Here is a 22593-nt window from a genome sequence, read left to right on the forward strand (position 1 = left end):
ATTTTTGTAACTGCCACCAACCATCAGAGAATGTCAAAAGGCATAGGTAATGGAAAAAAAATAAATAAAAAAAATGTGTTTGTGAAATGCAATAAACAAGAAACATCTTAGAGATTTCATAGACCATTTTGATCCCAGTATTTTAAAAATAAATTACACCTTCAGACAGCCACATCTCTATAATTGAGATCACAGTCTATCTGTATGATAAATAAATGATAATACATTTTGCTAGCTGTTCTTTGGAAGTATAATATTTGAGGTCTTAACTGTTTATTAGAAACATTAGTAAAGCAGTTGTTGTAATGTTTGCTGTCTTTGAGAATAGCCTGTTAGCAAAAGTTGAGGCTTTGTGGTCCAGTGGTTAAAGAAAAGGGCTTATAACCAGGAAATCCCCAGTTCAAATCCCGGCTCACTCACTGACTCACTGTTACCCTGAACAAGTCACTGAACCCCCTTGTGCGCCGATGCTGATCCACAGTTCACACACCCTAGTCTCTAAGTCGCCTTGGATAAAGGCGTCTGCTAAATAAGCAAATAATATTTGCACTAAAAAAAAATCCAAGTTTCAGGTTATACCCTTGTTTAGAGAAATGCACATAGATGAACTACCATGTTTTTATTTTTTTATTTAACCTTTATCTGGCAAAGTGCATTAACTCTCAAAATAACAGAAAGAACATCCTTTAACATAAGTGAAATGAAGTACAGTCGTTTCATGATCTTTCATGAAAATGTTTTATGTGATTACCGGTTTGCTGTGTTGTTGGTTTTTTGAGGTTGTTTTTTTTTTTTGCTGTTGTTGTTTTCCTGCTGGATGTTGCTGGTCTGAGATGATGAATGTTTCCCACATTATGGTATTCACTGTAGGCCAGACGGCTCCCAGAGTCTGAAAGCCAGTCTGGCTACCAGCCATAGAACTGGAGGAGCCTAGGTATGCACAGATAGACATTAACAGCAGCTTCACCCTACAGCTATGGCCTAAAGTTTAGCATCACCTAGAATTTCAGAATTGAGACATAATTTTAAAAAAAACCTATAGGAACATCATTTTGATATTTTATTTAACATCATGTAATCAAATAAACTACAAAATGATATTGCAAGTGTCTACCGGAAGCCATAATAGTAGTAGAGTATTTTTAAATTTGTCAGTTTTTTGTAAAGTACATGGAAAACTACAAAGCGCTATGTAATTCAATATGTTAACATAACATTATTCACCAGGTTTCACTCGACTTCATGAAGCCAAAGTAGTTAATTCTATAGGATGATGCAAGACTTTTGGCTGTAGCTGTATACACATAGAAAAATATTGCACTAATTTTAATACATACATTGCCACTGAACACTAAACCGTTTATTTGTAGTTAGCATATTTTATAGAAGACTGCATTGTAAGAATCAATACTTGGTTCTAATTGTGGTTTGTTTTTACAATACACAATACAGTATTCCATAATTTCATTTGTCTGGGCACTCCATGCAACAGCTGTACAAAATACCTTTTTTTTAAATATTGTCCTCCTTTTGTAAGATACAAAGGAAATTACAAAACATGCTACATTAATGGTTTATGTATAGTTTACCTCCGTGGATGTGCATCATGGTTCAAAATTATCACCAATTTAAAGAACCACCTTTATATATGAATCATCCCGTTGTTGCATGGAGCTCCTCATTCTGGTTTACAATTTTATACTATTAAACTTTTAGGTAGTTCCCTTTCAAATTCTACTGTCCTATCTGATTGGTACTGTATATGGGTTGCTTTAGCAATCAATACAGTTGTAGCCACAATCTAACGGTACATATTGGCTATTATTTTGTCTCCTAATTATAGATGTCCAGCCTGTAATTCTTAACATATATACCTGGGATTTGTCAAAACACTCACTATAGTCAGGTGGTCCTAATGTGCATCTTTAATACAGAACCTGATTTAATACTGAATCACATGCAAACTCTGATAGGCATCTCAAAAAGTATTTTTACATGGAACATGGTAGGTCTGTGTGTGGCTGATGTAAATTTTGGGGAAGGGGAATCTGGTATTTGCTATAGCATCTTCTGTTTCCTAAAAACAGATAACTCTTCCGTTTTACATATCAACACCTCCATTGGCTCGGCACCTGGAAACAGCAGCCACAGGAGTGCTGAAAAAAAGGTACAGTATGTCCATTCAGTCCTGATGAACTCAAACCAGTAGCTTTGTAGCCCTAGAGGTGAGGGTGACAACTCTTACTTGGGCAGCCAGCAGCCTAGCCATGGTTTGAAAATCACCAGAGACAGAGCTGTGTTGTTAGTCCGATTATCAGGCTGGCCAACTTTAGCAACAGTGTTCTGGAATCTGTTGTTCACTCAATGCTGATTGTCTCTGTAGTGATAAGCAATAGACAGTCTGGCTCCTTGAAAGAGCCACTCGCTAATGTCAGAGACCTCAGTAGTTCCGAACCCTCTGGCTGACTCTAGCGCCAACCCCCACACCCCCCTCCCATCACCACCTCCCTTCCCTATATCAGTAAGTGGAACTACTTGTGGCATTTCTCACATTGCAATGCATCATTCCTGGCTGAGGGTGCTACTGCATGTATGGTTAGCAAGCTTGAGGCAATGTGCGGTAATTGTTATCAGCTGGGAATGGCTGCTGAGTTGGGTTTAGTTGCAGTAGCAACTGAAAATAGCTGAATTAAATGTTCCCACTCCTTCGCTTGAATGTTACACACACGCACCAAATGTCCTAACGTAGGTTGCTGTGTAAAAAGGAATTGATTGGGTCTGAGAAGGAAGACTTTAATGTGGAGTCATTAAAAAGAAGCAGCAGCAATCTTATTCCCAGCATTACTTTACTTTATTTGCATTCTTGTTTGCAAGTCCTGTGATTTTCATAGATGCGTAGTCTGTAATGTGATTTGGTTGTCAGGACTAGCAATTTCAAATCCCAGATTATCATATGCCTACTCACTTGTTTCCAAGCAAAAAGACACTTGCAATTTGACTTGGTTTGTCTGTGCCTTTTTGATCTTTAATGAAAAAAGCCTTTGACATTTGCTTACCGTTGCTAAACCAGAGATCAAAACCCCAATCCAATAATCAAAGGTCAGGATGCCCTAGCTATGCTTCTTAAAGATGGTGGATGTTGCTAGTCAACATGTCTGAAATAAAAGCTGATAGCGGGCTGGAGCTATCAGATCGGAAAGTTAATGATTGGTGACAGTATGTCTGTCTTTGCTCCGCAACACATTGTTATTGTTTCACAATTATTTTTAAAAGCCTGTTGAAGGAAAATAAACTATAACATGTAAAGGATGGAGAATGGCTCACATTTATTAAAAGCAAACCTATCAGACTATTCCCAGAGCATTTTGTCCTTCCACTACCCGTATGTGTTATTTATTTATTTATTTTTTTGGAGACTCATCATTCTGGGATAAAGTGTTCTTGTCAAGTCTAGGCTGGTAAACCTGGATTGTCTTTTTTGTTATCTGCTGCTGCATCGCGCTTGGATGCTATCTTGCTAACAAGGAAAAAGGGCAGCTTGCAGAGGCAGCATTTGCATGTAGACAGAGCCTGCTGGTGAGATGCTATCTGTATCAGTCAGGAATTGTTTTTTCTTCTCTACTGCAAACCACATTCCACCCTGTCTGTCTATCCAAACTTCCTTTAAAGGCAGAGAACAGCAACAGAACAGAGGGTCCTGAAAGTAGCTATCAAGCCTAGCTCTCATCACATAAAATATGCCACACAGGGGCTGAGAACATTCTGCCTGCTTGGCTTAGGGCAACCTTGGAGCAAGGCCAGCAGTCTGCTGTACCAGGACAATGCTTTAGAATCCTTGCAAAACGATATTGCCCTACAGTATGTTTATACTGTATATATGCTTTGTGCATATTGGCCTGCATTTTAACAATAGCATATACTTTTAAAAGCCTGTTAAAGTGTTGCAAATATGAATTATCAGCAGTAAATCTGTCCTGTTGTGTTATAGCTGCTTCTGCTTCTTCTCAAGTCATAAATCACATTAAATCAAAATTAGATTTTATGCTTAGACCAGCGATAATATCAGAAAATCTAAAGAAAGTCAATGTAGTATGAAAATAATACAATCTTTCTACCATAGGGACTACCATGGAAGAAGAGAGTTGATTTTTTTTTTTTTTCCTCTGTTTCATGATGATGAAGCTGATTGCAGTTACAGCACATGGCAGTATTGCCTCTGTCTTCTATGTGTTCATTTAAAATTCAGGATCCGTCTTGAATCTTGTAGAAACAGTGTACGATGAGAATGTAGCATGCTACGTTATTGGGCAGTGGCATGCTTATTGTAGTGCCTCAGTCGTGTTGACGGGCAGAGACTGAAGCCGTCCATCAGTTTGACTGGCAGTAAAAGGTCTGTCACGGGTAGCTAGTAACATTGACCATCACTAACAAGGGCGAATGAGTGTGCCTGATAATACAACCTTTAAAAGCTCAGGCAATCGAATGAGCGCATGCTTGTTAACAAAGCAAGTCACGATAGGCCGATTCAATCCATGATCCCTCCTTTTGTTCTTCCTAGAGGGGACGATTTCTTTATTTTGTTTTCATCCATGATTACGATTGACTGTGCCTCGTGTGTTCGTTGAAGTGAAAGCATAAAGCAAGTGCAGTTTATTTTTGTGTTGTTTTTTTACGTGGTCTCTTTAATCTAGATATGTCAGTCTGGTCTTATGTAAGTTTGCGCACCCTCCTATCTTTTCTGTACACAATGCTTTAATTCATGCTAATATTATACCTGAAGTTACACTAAGAACTATTGTGTAAAGAAGTGAAATATGAATGCTAAGGAAAGTATTTCAACAACTTTTGAAAACAAATTGTTACAAACTATTTTCTTTCCATTATCTGCCCCCACATAGACCTACTTCATTCTTCAGAATTTTGTGTATGTGTATCGCTTTAAGAATGGACAGGTGTCAGACGATGACATGTTGTTTTGTTGACTGGTAAAATATTTAGTGACCAGTCACTGTGACTGGCAGCAGTTTTTCCAAACGGAAACGCTGAAAAAAGGAAAAATAAATTGTGGGAAATTGTTATTGCGGAATGGATGGCGTCAGCCAGAGTTGTCTGACACATTTTTCGTGTCCCCTGATTGGTCAGTGCTTTTGGGCATTTTTACCTGTCTTATTTCGACATTTGTGTGGTTGACTGACTGAGCAATATCCTGTACCTGTGTGCCGATGTTATCTTTAGTTATGTCAACCAAAATCTTTGCTTGATGTAGAAAGGAATATAAACAGTCCATGGGAATCAACTTCAGCTATTATCACCAGTGAAAGAGAAGTTGTGTATATCAACATAATTCATTTTGTCTGCAAATAAATAGTTATTGTAGAGTCATTCTCATTCAGAGAACACCAAGCTGGTTTGGTCGGATTTTGTGTGTGTGTGTGCGTGTGAGTGTGTTTGAGGTTTGGGTTCATGACAGTGTAGCATATGGAGACATTCTGCTTTTCTTTAGAGACTGTAAAGATTAGATCTCCTGGTGTACAGGAACTGAGACTAGACTTGGTTTACCAGCTTCAGGTGTGTTTAGATTTGCTATGGGAAGGGGGTGGTGGGGGGTGGTTACACAGGAATTTGCCAGCTTGAGTCTCCACGACTTGCAATAAATTAGAAACTAGAAATTATTAGCACCATTTATTTGTGTTTTTGTATTCAGCCACATGACCAGTATCCCACCTTTTCTATTACTTTTTATTGCAGTCCTACTTGGAAGAAGTATATCACCATAGCAACTAGCTTTCTGCTGCAATGAGCCATATCCCCAGGAAAATAAAAATGACATTTAAAAAATACATTTAAAAAGTATGACATGGCAACCCAACCCTTTTTTATTTTAAATTAAGCATACTCCGACCTTACTTTAGTTTATAAAGTCAAACTCCGGAATGGAAACTACGATCATAAAAAGGATTTTTTTTTATTTTATTTGATTCGTTTTTTTATAATAACCCAACAATATTCAGACCATTTTTAATATGCTGCCAGTCACTGCAGCAAAATGAATACTGTACAGTCTGAGACATGGAAGAAAAAAGAAGCATATAATTTAAGTAAAGGGAGTTGCATTTTTTATTTATTTAAACAATGCAACGACTTCGGAAAGCACATGTGGCAAAACAGTTTTATGTATTATTTGTAGATATTCAATTAAGTGGTCTGTAAATTGCTGAAAAATAGGAAACAGGTATTTTAATTTGAATTAAAACATTTCTGTGACGTCACCCTTTGATCTTTCAGTGGATTATATCTACGAATCGTCTAACTAAAGTGACCACAGTCACAAACAATTCACAAAAAAGCATGTGTCTTTAATAAGCAGCAATTATAATAATTATTATTATTATTCATTTCTTAGCAGACGCCCTTATCCAGGGCGACTTACAATTGTTACAAGATATCACATTATACATTATTTCACATTATACAGTTATCACATTATTTTTACATACAATTGCCCATTTATACAGTTGGGTTTTTACTGGAGCAATCTAGGTAAAGTACCTTGCTCAAGGGTACAACAGCAGTGTCCCCCACTGGGGATTGAACCCACAACCCTCCGGTCAAGAGTCCAGTGCCCTAACCACTACTCCACACTGCTGCCCGGAGTAGTGGTTAGGGCACTGGACTCTGATTTCCAATTTCAGCACACAGTACAGTATAATATATTTTCTTGTGCTTCGGAAATAACTAGCTTTTTTTTTATGCAAACCAGCTCCTGATTTGGCCAAAAGTTTCATTTTCCCATCAAGAACACTGCGAAAACTTTCAAACTCTGGGTCATTTAACAAACTTAAAGTGTGTGCAGACTTAGAAAATGCTGTATACTAATTACAAGTTTGTATAGTGAATTACCACAGTACTCCTCTCCGTTACATTTTCTCACTTCTGTCACAAACAGCTAAGGCTGTATGACAAAGTAGCATTATCCATATTGACTAAATCTTCACTAATTACACGTATCTCAGATTTAAAGTCAGCTTTTGAATTCCTTTCATTTAACCAAACTTCAAACAGATACACAGCCCATTTACATTTTGCGCGAGTACTTCCAGAAAATCGATCGCTTGCAAAGATATTAACTTCTTCATCCGTTTTAGGTGCCGCAAAATGCTTACTTTCCGCTTTCTCCTTTGTTTTTTTCATTCTTTTTATTTTTCTAATGCCACCTTCATGGTCTGAATTTAAAACAAAGTCCTCATTGCTATCTTCACTTATAACACAATATGTAAGTATTGAATTGGTAAAATAATCCAGTGTCTCGTGCCTAATGGCACTCAAAACGGTGGATTATTTTACCTATTCAACACTTGCCATGGTTTATCCCTTACTTATATTCTAATAAAATTGACCTTTAGTGTTCTAAAAGAAAGGCGTGTCAATGACATCTCATAATATTCTATGACACTACCGTACTTTTCATGATTGCCTTGCAACTACAGCACAGCAAATTGCTAGCACATTTCTTAGTCACAGGGCACAGGCACATGAAGTTTAGAGGTGTATAAAGTACTATTCGCACGGGACTAAAAATCACTAGATTTTCAGTTGACTTCAGAATTTTTAATGACATTACTGAAATTTAGTCCAGTGCGAATTGTCCATTTTGTTTTACCACAGATCATTTTTTCAGTGGGCCTCCTCTTGTGTTACAGGGTATCAAGATCTCCTGTAAAATTTCAAACTCAGTTGTCATGTGTTTTTGCAGTCCCGTGCGAATCAACCATGTTAGTGTTACGTTAGAATTAATAATAATCAGTATTTCCATGTTATTCGCCTCAATGCGTTTTGTAGAAGAAGAGAGTGATGGATGCTTTCAGCGATGCATTTGAAAATATGTTTGGATGTAAACAAATATTTATTCGATTCAAAAAAAGAAGAGAAATTAAAAGACGATTGTCTCGGTCGCAACTTGTGCTGTGAATGCGAAGTGCACTAGGTAAATTTGAAATTTATTTTATTTTTAATGTTATTTTTTCTTCTTTGTTTAGGGAAAAGGAAAAAACATTTAGATTTCAAACTGTAGTTAATTGTACACAGAAATAAAGCTTGTTATTATTATTATTATTATTATTATTATTATTATTATTATTATTATTATTAATTTGGTTACACCTTTATCCAAGGCCACTCAATGGATTGCAGTATCAAAATACCATGGATTATATATACATCATTACATTTTGCGTGAGATTTAAATCTGGTTTATTGTTCACAGTTCACTTGCAAAACCGCATCCTCTGGACACAATTTTGAATTTAATAAAAAAAATTAACGACTTCTCTTGAAGAAAACCAGTCCACGTCTGGGAGAATCCTGGACATGTTTTAGTCCCGTGCAAATAGTACTTGACAGAATTTAAAACTAGGTAAATCGCTATCAGAAATCATATTAGCAGCATTGAAGCGGTTTATTGCAAGTATGATACTTTTTTAAGTAAATAGTGCCTACCTGGTGTTAATTGCTATGTGCTATCTTTTATTTTGGTTTATGTACAGCAATACAAATAAATTAAAAGCCAGTCCCTCTTACTGGTTGATCATGCAGTCTTATGGCACGGTTTTTCCATCTAATTATTGAGTTGACATTAATGCAGGTCAAAACATTTCTGACGGTCCACATATGAGAATCGCGCTATTATTTTTTTATTTGAAGCCCTGATTATTTTTAATTGTTTACATTGGCAAAAACGGTTTTATTATTACTATCACTAGGGTATTTGTATGTAATCTTATTAACTATTAAGTTTGACATTGCTGGTATAACTGACTCCTAATTGAACTTTCAAGGCTATTTCATGCTTAGTGCTTGTCTGGTTTTGATGAAGCTGTGGCATTTAAGATCATTTTCTACAAAGATGTAGGTCATGGTGACTTTCTTTTTCTTGGTAATGATACTTGTAATAAATAATGTGTTATCTTTGGCAGGAGATGTATGTGACTATACCTTTTAACGATAAGCCTGTTTAGGCTTTTCAGTAATTATCTACACATAAAAACAAAATTAAACCTTAAATTTACTTTCGCTTTAAGGTATATGGTGCACATAAGTATTGTCTCCCTCATACAAGCAAACTTGTATTTTTACCTTAATGTTTCACCTTTTTCATAAAGTAACTTGTGCTAAGCAGGGTTTTCCATTAGTTATCTGCAATAACAGCACAATGTTAAAATACATAAATAAAATCCAGTATATTCCAATATGTGAAATATACATTTACAGGACAGTAAGTCATCAGTGATTTGTTCAGGTGTTCCTTTATGTATCCGAATAAAATTCAGAACTCAGAACCATTATGTAAAGACTTTACCTTTATCAGTCATTAGTGTCTCTGAACCTGACTGATCATACAGTATTTCATTCCCCCTACCCACTGGCAAGTCATCTGAGGCTGATTGCAGATAGGTTACCATTCATTTATGTACGGCAATATCAGTATTACAGGTTTTGTCGCTGAAGCTGCCGCTGTGTTTATAACATGGGAATTATGGTCATGATGAAAGTGTCCCCAACTCTCTTTGTAAAATAAGAAGGCAGGCAGCTCATGCAGTTGACCCCTAGACAATGAGTAGTGGGCCAAAAAGACTTGGAAATTACAATAAGGTCTTTGTTAAACTTCATAAACACCAATATTAAAATGTTCAATAATCTCTCTTTGTACAGTTAATGGAACCTTTATAAACCAATGAATCCCTGAGATAACATCATATAATAATGTAATATTATTAAGAGAATTTTCTTATACCAAGGGAAAATGCTGTTTAATCAATGATGCTATTAAATCAATGACGATCTTTACTTTATGAAATGCAAAGATGGGCAAGCTGATGGAAGGGTTCCCAAGGGGGGCACGCGTGTGTGCTGTTCAGTGTAACCTTGGAATCAAAAGCCCTGTTTCCTGTGACCTGACCTTTGGATTGGATTTGCTTGGCTTGCTTCCATTTCTTTTCTGTACATTGTGGGTGTTGTTTTTAAAGCTCTTGCTTCAGTGCACAAGAAGTAAAAAAGCTATTTTATAGACCTCTGAAGTGGTTCGTATACATGCGTCGAGGTTTATTTTCATATACAGGTGTGCTCAAATTTGTTGGTACCCCTCCACAAAAAACAAAGAATGCACAGTTTTCTCTGAAATAACTTGAAACTGACAAAAGTAATTGGCATCCACCATTGTTTATTCCATATTTAATAGAAGACTTTGCTTTTGATTTTTTATTCAACATAATATTGTAAATAATAAAACAAATGAAAATGGCATGGACAAAAATGATGGGACTGCTAACCTAATATTTTGTTGCACAACCTTTAGAGACAATCACTGCAATCAAACGTTTTCTGTAGCTCTCAATGAGACTTCTGCACCTGTTAACAGGTAGTTTGGCCCACTCTTCCTGAGCAAACTGCTCCAGCTGTCTCAGGTTTGATGGGTGCCTTCTCCAGACTGCAAGTTTCAGCTCTTTCCATAGATGTGCGATAAGATTCAGATCAGGACTCATAGAAGGCCACTTCAGAATAGTCCAATGTTTTGTTCTTATCCATTCTTGGGTGCTTTTAGCTGTGTGTTTTGGGTCATTATCCTGTTGGAGGACCCATGACCTGCGACTGAGACAGAGCTTTCTGACACTGGGAAGTACGTTTTGCTCCAGAATGCCTTAATAGTCTTGAGATTTCATTGTGCCCTGCACAGATTCAAGGCACCCTGTGCCAGGCGCAGCAAAGCAGCCCCAAAACATTACCAAGCCTCCTCCATGTTTCACTGTAGGTATGGTGTTCTTTTCTTTGAAAGCTTCATTTTTTCGTCTGTGAACATAGAGCTGATGTGACTTGCCAAAAAGCTCCAGTTTTGACTCATCTGTCCAAAGGACATTCTCCCAGAAGGATTGTGGCTTGTCAATATGCATTTTAGCAAATTCCAGTCTGGCTTTTTTATGTTTTTCTTTCAAAAGTGGAGTCCTCCTGGGTCTTCTTCCATGGAGCCCACTTTCACTCAAAAAGCGACGGATGGTGCGATCAGAAACTGACGTACCTTCACCTTAGAGTTCAGCTTGTATCTCTTTGGCAGTTATTCTTGGTTCTTTTTCTACCATTTGCACTATTCTTCTGTTCAATCTGGGGTCGATTTTTCTCTTGCGGCCGCGCCCAGGGAGGTTGGCTACAGTTCCATGGACCTTAAACTTCTTAATAATATTTGCAACTGTTGTCACAGGAACATCAAGCTGCTTGGAGATGGTCTTGTAGCCTTTACCTTTACCATGCTTGTCTATTATTTTCTTTCTGATCTCCTCAGACAACTCTCTCCTTTGCTTTCTCTGGTCCATGTTCAGTGTGGTGCACACAATGATACCAAACAGCACAGTGACTACTTTTCTCCATTTAAATAGGCTGAATGACTGATTACAAGATTGGAGACATGTGTGATACTAATTAAAGAAACTAATTAGTTTGAAATATCACCATAATCCAATTATTTATTATCTTTTCTAAGGGGTACCAACAACTGTGTCCAGGCCATTTTAGAATATCTTTGTAGAATAAGCAATAATTCATCTCTTTTCACAGCTTCTTTGCTTTATTCTATGACATACCAAAGGCATGCAAGTATACATGATAAAATAGCTTAGGATTTCATCACTTTTCAGGAGGAATGAAGCATTATTTCAATGAGCTGTAAGGGTACCAACAAATTTGAGCACGACTGTATATATGAATGTGAAAATGTGTGTTATTTTTATAATACTGTATTTAAGTAACTGAAGCTGTAGGAAGAGGCTAGGGTTATCACTAGCCCACTTCTTTTCAAAAAGGGGCAAATCACTGGTAGATAATTTTTGATCATTTTTGAAAAAAACAACAGACATATTGGAATTTATCGCAATAAACAAGACTGATGAGATTTATGTGAAAGTTGACCTTTTGGGAAACCGAAGTGTACGTGAGATATTGAATGAGTCTGAATCAATTTCATTCATGTCGCTTCTTTTGTTTGGCCTCTCAGTGACGCACGGCAAAGCCAAAAAGGGAGACGGCCGTCTTTAGAGCCTGGAGGAAAGGCTACCCTCTGCTATGGATTCCCTAAGGTTTCCTCCTTCCAGCGAGTAGGGTGTTTTCCTTACCGGAGTGCTGAGCGGTTCGTATTTAGTTTCTGCAGGGTGGGTGGCAGGTCGGAGAGGCCGGGTTCTCCCTCAGTGTATTTCATGCGTGGGGGGCAGGGCCGTGTCTCAGCTGTTTACGTTTCATTCATCCAATTTCTATTTTTGGGTGAAGATGGCATTGCGCCACTGCGTTAACCATTCATCATAATTTTATCCAGTCATGGTTTGGCGGCTTTGTCTTTTGGGGGAGGTCGCCCTACGAGCCACTTCCTTTCTGCACTAGACTGCATGACGTCATTGTGTAGCTGCTAGTCGGCCAGCATTGCGGATAGCTGTCAACACCCATGGACAAAGGCCAAATTCATCATTCGTCATTAATTTGTTTGTTCAATTGCAATTTAAATCATCCAGATTGCGGATTCTCCGTCCTGAATGGATAACAAAGGACAATTAAAAATAAATAAATGACAGCACTGTCACCTGATACTGTGGCAGGTCTTGTGAGGAAGGGTCTGCCTGGTTTAAAGGCAGACTCATTTGTGCTGTGTCATGATGAAAATGGGCAGTAATATTTTACTTTTAAAATGTAATGAACAAACCAAGAATTACAAGAAGTATAACGAATCAAATAAAGAAAAACTGCACTTTCAATGGCAATGTTCATTTCAACATCTATAAATCGCTTGTATTTTTTTTTTAATTAATGAATTTTTGTTTTTTTTTAAAGTTACTGTATATGGAACTATTTTTTCTGAGCTCACCTTTAGGCCGAAGGATATTTAATAAAGCATACTTTTCTGTTAATTACTTTAGTTAGTAACCCGTTTTATAAGCGCAATAAGGCACTTCAGGGTCTGTGATATACTCTAATATCACCATGCCTGGGGCGGTTGAAGCCTTACAACGCACTCGGAGTCTGGTGATGTTAGAATATATATATATACATGTGTGTGTGTATGTGTGTATGTGTGTATGTGTGTGTATATATATATATATATATATATATATATATATATATATATATATATATATATATATATATATATATATATATATACACACACACATTTATGTATTTATATATATTTTATTTATTTGTTTTTGTTAACTCACTAAAACTGACTCTTAGGGCTCTGCATCAATATCTGGTATCGTACATCACATCACCACAAAAAATAATGTGAAAAAATAATTGCCAGCACCATCAATGAAATGTAACAGTAATCAGACCGACCCATTAAGAGTTTACTAACCTAAATCTGAAGTGACTAAAAATACAATAAAAACTAAAAATACATTTTTTAAATGACCCCAGTAAACAAGGTCAAGGAGGGAATGCAAAAGCACAGCAAATTTAATATTGAATAAATCACCCCAGACCATGTTCAACAGGTTATCAGCTGCATTGAGGTAGGTTTGCTGACAAGATCAAAAACAACAACTGAGGATTAAAACCTAGAACTGTGAATTACAACTGCCTTTGTTTTGTTTTGTTTTTAATGGACTAAGCTTGGGTTACAGAGGTTAACCTTTTTACATACCACAGTGATTCCCCTTTATAACAGAAGTCATAGGTAAGAGACCACGCTAATGTTTGTTCTGCCTTATAATGAGACAATAGTGTAATGGCATTATGGGACAAATGGGAGCCATGACCATTCCGATTCTAACTTGTCTGCTGTATAAAGGGCTGCCTTATAACTGGAGAGCACTGTATCAAACTTTCAGACGGTACATTACTACTATAGTTTGTAAATTGGATAAAGGCGTCTGCTGAATGAACCAAAAAATAAATCTGTATTGAAAGACAAAATGGTTACATTTGATTTGTGTGGTAGATCTTATAGATATTGAGTGGGACAGTGAGAGACACATGACATGCTGTTATTTGGCTGAAAAATGCTCTTATAATAAATAAGAAATATGGAAACTGGATCAGGTTTAAATAAGTGCCGGCTGTTGGCCCAACACGAGGGAAACACTTGACACCCTGAATCGTAATAATATGAGAAGATATTCGTTCATTATTAATGGGAGGAAAAGCTGTGCCATCTTTGTCATCCTTGTTCTAATCCCGTCCTGCTGTGACAGTGTATTCTTGGATGTAGCCACATTCATATAAATAATGAAACAGGCCATGTTTTATCTCCTCCAGTACTCACTGCAGTATAACGTTCCTCAGAGACAGTGCCAACATGATGACACGTTGTAGGCAGCTTTCAAATGCTGAAAATTGTTAATCTTCCATAGAAATGGAGATTCATTTCTCTATTTAAGAGCAAATTACTTTCAAGTGCTCAGTATGTAACATTCCTATTTGGTACAGAGTAATAATTAGTTTCAGAGCAATTCTATTGCATGTAGAGGAGGGTGGTAAGACATGTCATTTGACCATTGAATAAGTATTAATTTTCTCAGGGGAAGCCGACAACAGAAAAACAGGACAAACAGACGTGTATTAATATTAGGAGTAGACTGTAAAGAAAGCAGCTGGGTTAGGGGAATTATTTATAGATGTATTTATTTTTACTTTAGAGGAGTTGATCATCATAAGCATGAAGAGATAATGTGGATAAGCAAAAAGTAGGTGGGCCTAAGAGAGTAGATGTTATGTATTTTCTCTTGAAAATACGTTGGGTTTTTTTTGTTGGTTTTTTTGCATGCCCAAGAGTCATACTTAAACCCTTTAAAAAATAGAGGATGATCGATACTATTCTTGCTTGGGAGTCATACCACCCTGGATTGTGATCTTGTCAAGTCTCAGGAGCTAGTCAGTAATATGGAGAGACACCTTTGAAATGAAAGCACTTGCTATATGGGCTTGCAGCTAAGCAATGCTATTGGGGGGCAGTGAACTGTATGGATGCTGGATTAGACCTTGAGTTTATTTCCAGTTTAATTCCAGTATATCAGTGCACTTGTGGAAAATGTGGATTTATACCATATAAATGTCTTTTAAAATAATAAAAAATATATTTTAGAGGAACATTGTTTGTCCAAAATTACTATACTGAGAAACTTGTGTTGGTGTTATTATTATTATTATTATTATTATTATTATTATTATTATTATTATTATTATTATTATTATTATTATTATTTATTATTATTATTGTTATTGTTATTGTTATTGTTATTGTTATTGTTGTTATTGTTGTTGTTAATGATTGCTATATTAATTCACTGTCATTTTATTGACACAGGAGGTATGGCAAGTGGAACCAGCAAGTAGCTGCAACTGTATGTTCAATATTACTGTTTAAAAGTCAAAACCTATTTAATATACAAAGTCGGCCGAAGCAGATTATTGGTGATATAGATGCAATAGATACTTTGTTCTTTTCTACAATATTTTCTAAGTACAGTAAGTGTTTTTATGGTCTGTTCTGTACTTCCCATAATTTTAGGGAACTATTCCACCTCAGTCAGACAAAAGGCACCTTCTGGCACCCAGGGCCGGGCAGACTCCAACTGTGGGTCTGGCCCTTGAACGGGATCACCTTAGGGCTGTCAGACGCAGTCATCAGTACACTGCAGAATGCTAGGGTTCCTTCCACAAGAGCATTGTACACCTACAAGTGGAAGTATTTTCAAAATTGGTGCATGACCAGAGGTCATGATCCCATCTATTGCCCCGTTTTCCTCCCTAAGGTGATTACAGCTTTTCACTTGAATCAGTCAGTGGAACTAGAGGCTTTCCATCCCCCTCCCTTTGTTACTTATCAAACTGACTGCAGTTTACAGTTAGACAAGGTGGAGAACTGCTGGGCCCGGGTTAAGAAACAATTTTAAACAATGCTGGACACAGCAGAAGAGATGATACTAACGTACCTGTACAAATTTATGTGGAGAGAAAGGTATGGCAGGAATTGTTGAGATGCATTTATAAATATTCTGCATCAGATCAAACAGCTGCACAGGGTGTGGGAACAGTGGCAGCAGATGCAACCGACCGGAGTACAAGAACAGACACAGACCAGCAGCAGCAAAACATCCATTTAACCACCAAAATCTCTTTTAAGAGCGACACAAATCTTTTCCTAAAACGCTGAAAGTTTCATATATTGTTTTTAAAACTATTTTCAGAATGGTATAGGAAAACAGTGTAGTTCAGACAGAGTTCAGGGAGAAGGCACAGAGCAGTCAGAATGGCAAGTTTTGAATTGACTTGAATACTTTTGCTTTTTTCACTACTTTAATTAATCATTGGTGACTGAGACTCACTCAATATCTCACGTACACTTCGGTTTCCCAAAAGGTCAACATTTACATAAATCTTGTCAGTCCTGTTTATTTGCTATAAGTTCCAATATGGCTGCCTTTTTTATATATATATGCTAGTGGTGCATGGATCTCTACTAGTGATTCACCCCTTTTTGAAAATAAGTGCCGACCCATGGTGATCTGTTTTGACCAATCGGTAGATTATTTAAGACAAATATTATAAATAAATAAATATATATATATATATATATATATATATATATATATATATATATATATATATATATATATATATATATATATATATATATATATATATACTAGAAATAGAAGTTGTGCATAATATTATAGTATAGTATGGCATTGGACATAAAATCACATGACTGGAAGATTGGATGTGAAAGCATAATGATATTCTTTATGTTTAGTCTTTTCTGACCAGTTTGTTGTTTGCTTTAGTACGATTTAAAGGACAACACAATGTTTCCAGTAACTCTTACCTCATAGGAATTGCTGTCAATTCATTGATCTACATTAAATACACACACATTGTCAGATTTTTTTCATAGCAATTTGCAAGATGAACACAGGCCTTGCCTCTCCTGAGTAACCAATCACTGCTTTTCCTATGTCTCGCATGTTTTCAATGGGGAAGCACAGGTGTCATTAGTAAAGTTATCAATAAAGAGCTAAGTGTTCAATAAGTTTGTAAAAGCATTATTTGTTAAAAACTGGAAAAGTGGCTTTGGGAAAAGTGGAACAAATGATTAAACTAAGTCAGCCTACAGTTTTCATATTCTGCACTATAATTCAGTGTATTCATGTCTGTCTGCATCTGTTTGGACATGTGTTGTTTTTCATGCAATATTATGCTATAGTGTGCTGTAAGTGTGCTTTCATTTTCAGTCATTTGGGGTTTGGATTAACATGCCTGAATGTGCGCAGTAGTAAATGTAGTCCTGGAAAGCCACACATTTTTCTGTCCTCATTTTCTGGCACAGTGTAAAGGTTGCACTTCCAAACACTGTTTAGAGGCTTTAGAAGCGGTGAACATGCTTTGGATATGAAGTGCTCTATTTCTCTCCACTAATAACCGAGCAGAACATAGATAAAACAATAGGTTTGAGTTGAGTTTTAATATTGGACTACCCCCTTACCTATCATGACCCATTAAGAAATTAAGCTTTGTGGCTTAACCACCTTTTTATATTTGTCCATAGTAGTTAATAAATAATAAAATAAATAAAACATTATGACATTTTTCATTTGTAGTCACATAGCATGGGTTTTTAATTAAACAGTCTGTTGCTCCTGCTGCAATTTACTACACCACCACTGACTTCAGAGAACCGTCATCTATAATAATATGTAGTACAAAGGAAGCAACAATAGTTTCTCTATATCTATTAAACATGCTGTAATTTGTCGTACTAATATCATGTGCACGTTGCTAGAAATCCCGCTTTATTAGGAACTGTCAGGAAATAAAGTAGGCACATGGCTACGCAGTGTTATCCAAAAAGCTGAAACTTGTCACATGCACATGATGGACTGCATTATATAAGGCCTATATATGTATATAAGACATTGAACTATCAGTTATTTGTCTGTATCAGAGTTTGAACTGAGCATAACAGTCAGTACCCACCTCGGCAGAGCACCTGTATTCAAAACTCCAACTGCAACCAGAAAGGACCACTTCGTCAAGCATTTTTAAAGCCAGTCTATGTGTGGTTAGAAGTGGGTGGTAATGGACGAAGGTTAAAGAGGCTTGTTACATCTGAAGGGTGTCGATCAATATCCTCAATAATCAAAACAATGAATACAGTTAGTGAGCGATTTGTATTGACCAAAACAGTGCACAGGAAGTTATTCAGAATGGATTTTCGTTTTTTAATCAAGTGTTGAGGTTCGTAATAAAGTGACACCCAGTAAACAGATTGATTGATTGATTTTTTTCTCTTTTTTCCCTTTTTTTCTAAAGGTGTTCTGACCTTCAATCCAAAAGGGCTGTCGGTCAATAGATATCAATGTCAGTTCTTTCTGTTTTTTTCTGACAGATTGATCACATTGAACACATAACAGATATCCATAGATTTTAATTAAAAAAAAAAAAATTGAAATCAAAGAAAATGTATGAAACCTGCAAAAAGCATATCATACCATGTTTTTGAAAACCAAAAACCATTCAGTAAAACAGAAGACAATTTTGTATGACATTTATTTTATTTGTATTTATTTCTTTTGTCTCCTGCAGAAGTTTCCAGAGCTGAAATTCAAGTATGTGGAAGAGGACCAGCCGGAAGAGTTCTTTATCCCCTATGTATGGTCTCTGGTCTACAACTCTACAGTGGGACTGTACTGGAGCCCCCAGGATATAGAGCTCTTTACCATGGACTCAGGCTGAGCGCTCCTCTGTGACGTGTGTGTGTGTGTGTGTGTGTGTGTGCGTGTGTGTGTGTGCGTGTGCGTGTGAGTGTGACATCCTCTCCCAAGAACAGCCGCATGATGGCATGACTGTGTGAATACTCATGCTTTTGCGAGAAGTGCTTGAATATGGACTTAATCTATTTTACATACTCTAAAAACATTATAATAATAATAATTTTAAAAAAAGATATGATGCTTAGCATTTAGACTTAATGCTCCAGGCTGGCGCAGTGCAAGGAATCAACATGTCGGTCAGTGGTCTTAATGGAACAACAGTAAAAAAAAGAAGAAAAAAAAAACAAACAAACAAAGGCAAACAGGAAACTGGACCTTCGGCGCTTAAGTCTTTAATTGCAGACTAAACAAACAGCCATCCAGAGCACCGGGTGCTGTTGATTTCCCGCTCAAATACTGGCCTTCGGTATACAGGGCCATGTCGTAAGCACAGTTCAATGAGGACAGCGGAGTGAGATGAAACAAACTCAGCAGGCACCAGTCTCTCTGATGACTGCTGAATGTTGCTTGTTCTTGAATTTACTCTCAGGTCAACCTGCATCACTCAAACTGCTAAAAGACAGCAGGCCCTATTCACACAACTTTTAACTCACCCTTATAATTTAAAGACTGTTTTATGTGTTTGTTAAGTATCCGTAACATTATATACTCGGTATAAAATCTGAAATAAAAAAGGAAGTTTTAAGAGAATAAGAGTACTTGTTACTGTTATTTGGGGTAGTGTTTTGAAATAAAAGAATAACCAATAAAGTATACTGGGCAATACAAAATGCATCCCATAAGCACCTGTCATAAGAAGATAAACTTCCATAGAAAACTAGCTTTTCTTGTATATCAGACCTTATTTAATTTATTAAGACAATAATTAACAACAACAAAAAACAGTATATAAATAAAGCTTAAGTTATATTTTTGTGAATTCGGGCAGTTAATGTAGAATTTAAAGAAATTGTTTTTAAGCTGTTAAGCTTTAAGCCAATAGTTAAGTTTCATTAAATGTTAATCCATAACTGTAATTCTGCTTTCATTGCAAGTCCTATGCATTCTAGACTAGGCAAACCAGTTGGCTCATTTTTGCATTACAGTGCAATACAACAAACAAAATTTTAAAAAGTGGTAAAAGAAAAAAGTTTTGGGTATAAGGTATGCATGCACACATGCCTCTGTTCGCAATGAAGGAGTCTTTTCAGTCTGTAAAGACAATAAAACATTTCACCTCATACAAAGCATGTCCTAAGGGCACCATTTGTTGTAAAGAAGAAAAAAAAAAGAATTGTTGCTGGAATATAATACAGAGTTCATGACAGTATAACAATTCAGTTTTCCATATTCAAGTGGAAAATACAAAATACAAGAAACACATAAAATATTTTTAGTATATTCGGTTTGTTTTTTAAATAAAAACAAACACAAAGCTCCTATATTCAAATTATATTTCCGGACATCTATGTGGTAGCAACTTTGCTAAACGATACTGTAACTGTTTACACACTGTTAAGAATGGGTTCAGCAGGAATTGGGGGGTCATTCTCTTTCATCTTCTAAAGAGCATGCAGTGTTTTGAAGGTTGGGGACGGCTTTTATGAAGACTTAACTCACATTTTGTACTTGGACTTTGGATTAATATCAATTTATTAGGCAGGTCGCATGCAGTTCTGCCTGCACTGCATCATTACGCTTTTATGTTTTCATAAATGTGTCAAACGTCTGATACCTCATGTTAAAAACTATTTGAGGTGCTAATGTTTATATTGGTTTTAGAAACGCTTCTGGCAAAATTTAGCTTAGAGCCCTTTATCTCTGACGTCATGCAGCTGACTAATTACAGTTAGCCGTTTTACAGAGATTAGAGAATTATAAACCAAAGGCATTGAGTTATTGACTTCAAATTTGGTACAAAGCTGTACTGTAAGGTAATCTTGGTCAAGTTTGGCACCCAGTAAAATGGTACTTTGTTTGCCATGTCATGTTGTTGTTATTATTTTTTTTTATGGACATTTGTTACACGTTATTCCATGGCATACATGTGACAACACAGACATGACGTATATACAGTACAATAGGACATCATTCACATAGAAAAGAGTTTAAGTTAGGAATGGGTACACCTTTCCACTTTTCTGTTAAGACCATTTTGGATTAACTTGATTGGTCTGAAAACTAGACAGACCTCCAACCTTTACGCATGTGAATGGTTTAGTCTATAGGCACTGACATTTTTTCATTGTTCTATGTACAACTGTTTGTTTAAAATATTTTGGTTTCAATGGGTTTTCTATTTGTAATATTGTGTTATTTTGGTCTGGTGTCTGGGATGAGGGTAGGGAACAACAGGATTATTATTCAATTGTGTTTCAAAACAACACTGAGGAAAAACAAAAGTATTCTTAAGGCTTCCAGCAACTGTATAAAATCACTGAGATTATAAAATTAAAAACAATTGCCATGCCTTTAAGATCATGCTTTGTTGACAAATGAGGTGTAATTTATTTACCAGTCAGGGAAGGAAGGTGGGTGCAAAATGTAACCCATATTTATGTGTTTGCTGCAAGCATGCAAAGCACAGACGGGATCCATGATATATTTATGAAAGCAGTTTTGTGTTTTGGGGGAATTAAATTACTTCTGCTTGGCTAATCCTAGGATAAAATTGTAATTATGGCACCAACAATTGCGATCAATATGATGGAATTCATTTGCAGGTAGCATTAAATAATTGCACACCGTTACCAGTTTTTAGATATTAGGTATATGTTATTAGTTTGTGTTATTTTGGCACTTCTTAAAAGCAGCTATAACAATTCCATAATTTAATTTAATCCTAGGGACCGACAATATGAATGTACTGTAGTCCAATGATAATCGAGTATTTTCACTATAATTTCAGCACACATATGACAAATGCACGCTAACATCTCCACAGCAAAGTCTGTGCTGGAAAAGAAATATTGAAAGCCAGCCTCAAACACGTTAATCCCCATCACTTCTCGCTGCACCCATTGAAACCATTTGCTTTTCTTTATTGGCAGATACAGTGACTGTTCCATGTATGCACCATGTTCCCCCTATTTTAATAGACCCCTGAGCAGCTTCACTGCACCCCAAGAATGGGTTTGCGCTTGCCATTGTTTTTCTGCCAGGCTGCAACATTATTGTTTTTGTTATATGAAAAAAAGTGAATGAATTTTTATTGTTTTTTTTTTTCTATTTATTTTAAATATAGTGATACAGTAATATTTTGTTTTAGCAGATTTGTAAATGCACATTTGAAGGGTAGATGTAGGCTTGGGATTGGGCAAATTGCATAAAAACATGTTTTGGCCGTTGACATGTATAATAAAGATGTGTTACATTCTACATTTGTTTTATGAACATTTTTATTTTTCTGCTTGCAATTACTCTCCCACTTGGAGTAGCATACGATACAGTATAGCAATTGTGATGAAACTTGGTTACGATAGTCTTCACCACAAGTTATTTAGAGTAACAGAATCTACGGATATATGATGGAACCTGTCCAAAGTCACACATTGTGAAGAGTGCATACATTGGATGTTGGTCAAGTTGATTTACTTTTTTTTTATGATATTAACAAAACTATTTTAAGTGCATCTATCAAAAAAAAAAGTAATTTTCCCATTATTTATCTATGAAAGTACAGGAGGCCTTATGTTGTGCTTCCCATACATTAACAGGGTGTGTGAGAAAATGAATAGCATACTTTATGAAATTCATGTCAATTTCAGAAATGTTAATGTGTGTAATTTTGTATTTTACACAGCCAAGTTCA

At 36.3% G+C, this 22593-nt stretch overlaps 1 protein-coding gene across 3 annotated transcripts in view; it reads left to right on the forward strand.

The window, feature by feature from the left end:
* LOC117421324 (dymeclin-like) overlaps nucleotides 1–22160 on the forward strand; it is a 176248-nt gene extending 154088 nt beyond the window's left edge. For all 3 annotated transcript variants that reach the window (XM_058994156.1, XM_058994166.1, XM_058994170.1), the window contains one exon: nucleotides 18616–22160. In XM_058994156.1, the coding sequence (XP_058850139.1) occupies nucleotides 18616–18765 (150 nt within the window). In that variant the 3' untranslated portion in view covers nucleotides 18766–22160. The remainder of the gene's footprint in view (nucleotides 1–18615) is intronic.
* The last annotated feature ends 433 nt before the right edge of the window (nucleotides 22161–22593 follow it).

Source organism: Acipenser ruthenus, chromosome 2, assembly GCF_902713425.1.
Source record: "Acipenser ruthenus chromosome 2, fAciRut3.2 maternal haplotype, whole genome shotgun sequence".
Classification (NCBI taxonomy): domain Eukaryota; kingdom Metazoa; phylum Chordata; class Actinopteri; order Acipenseriformes; family Acipenseridae; genus Acipenser; species Acipenser ruthenus.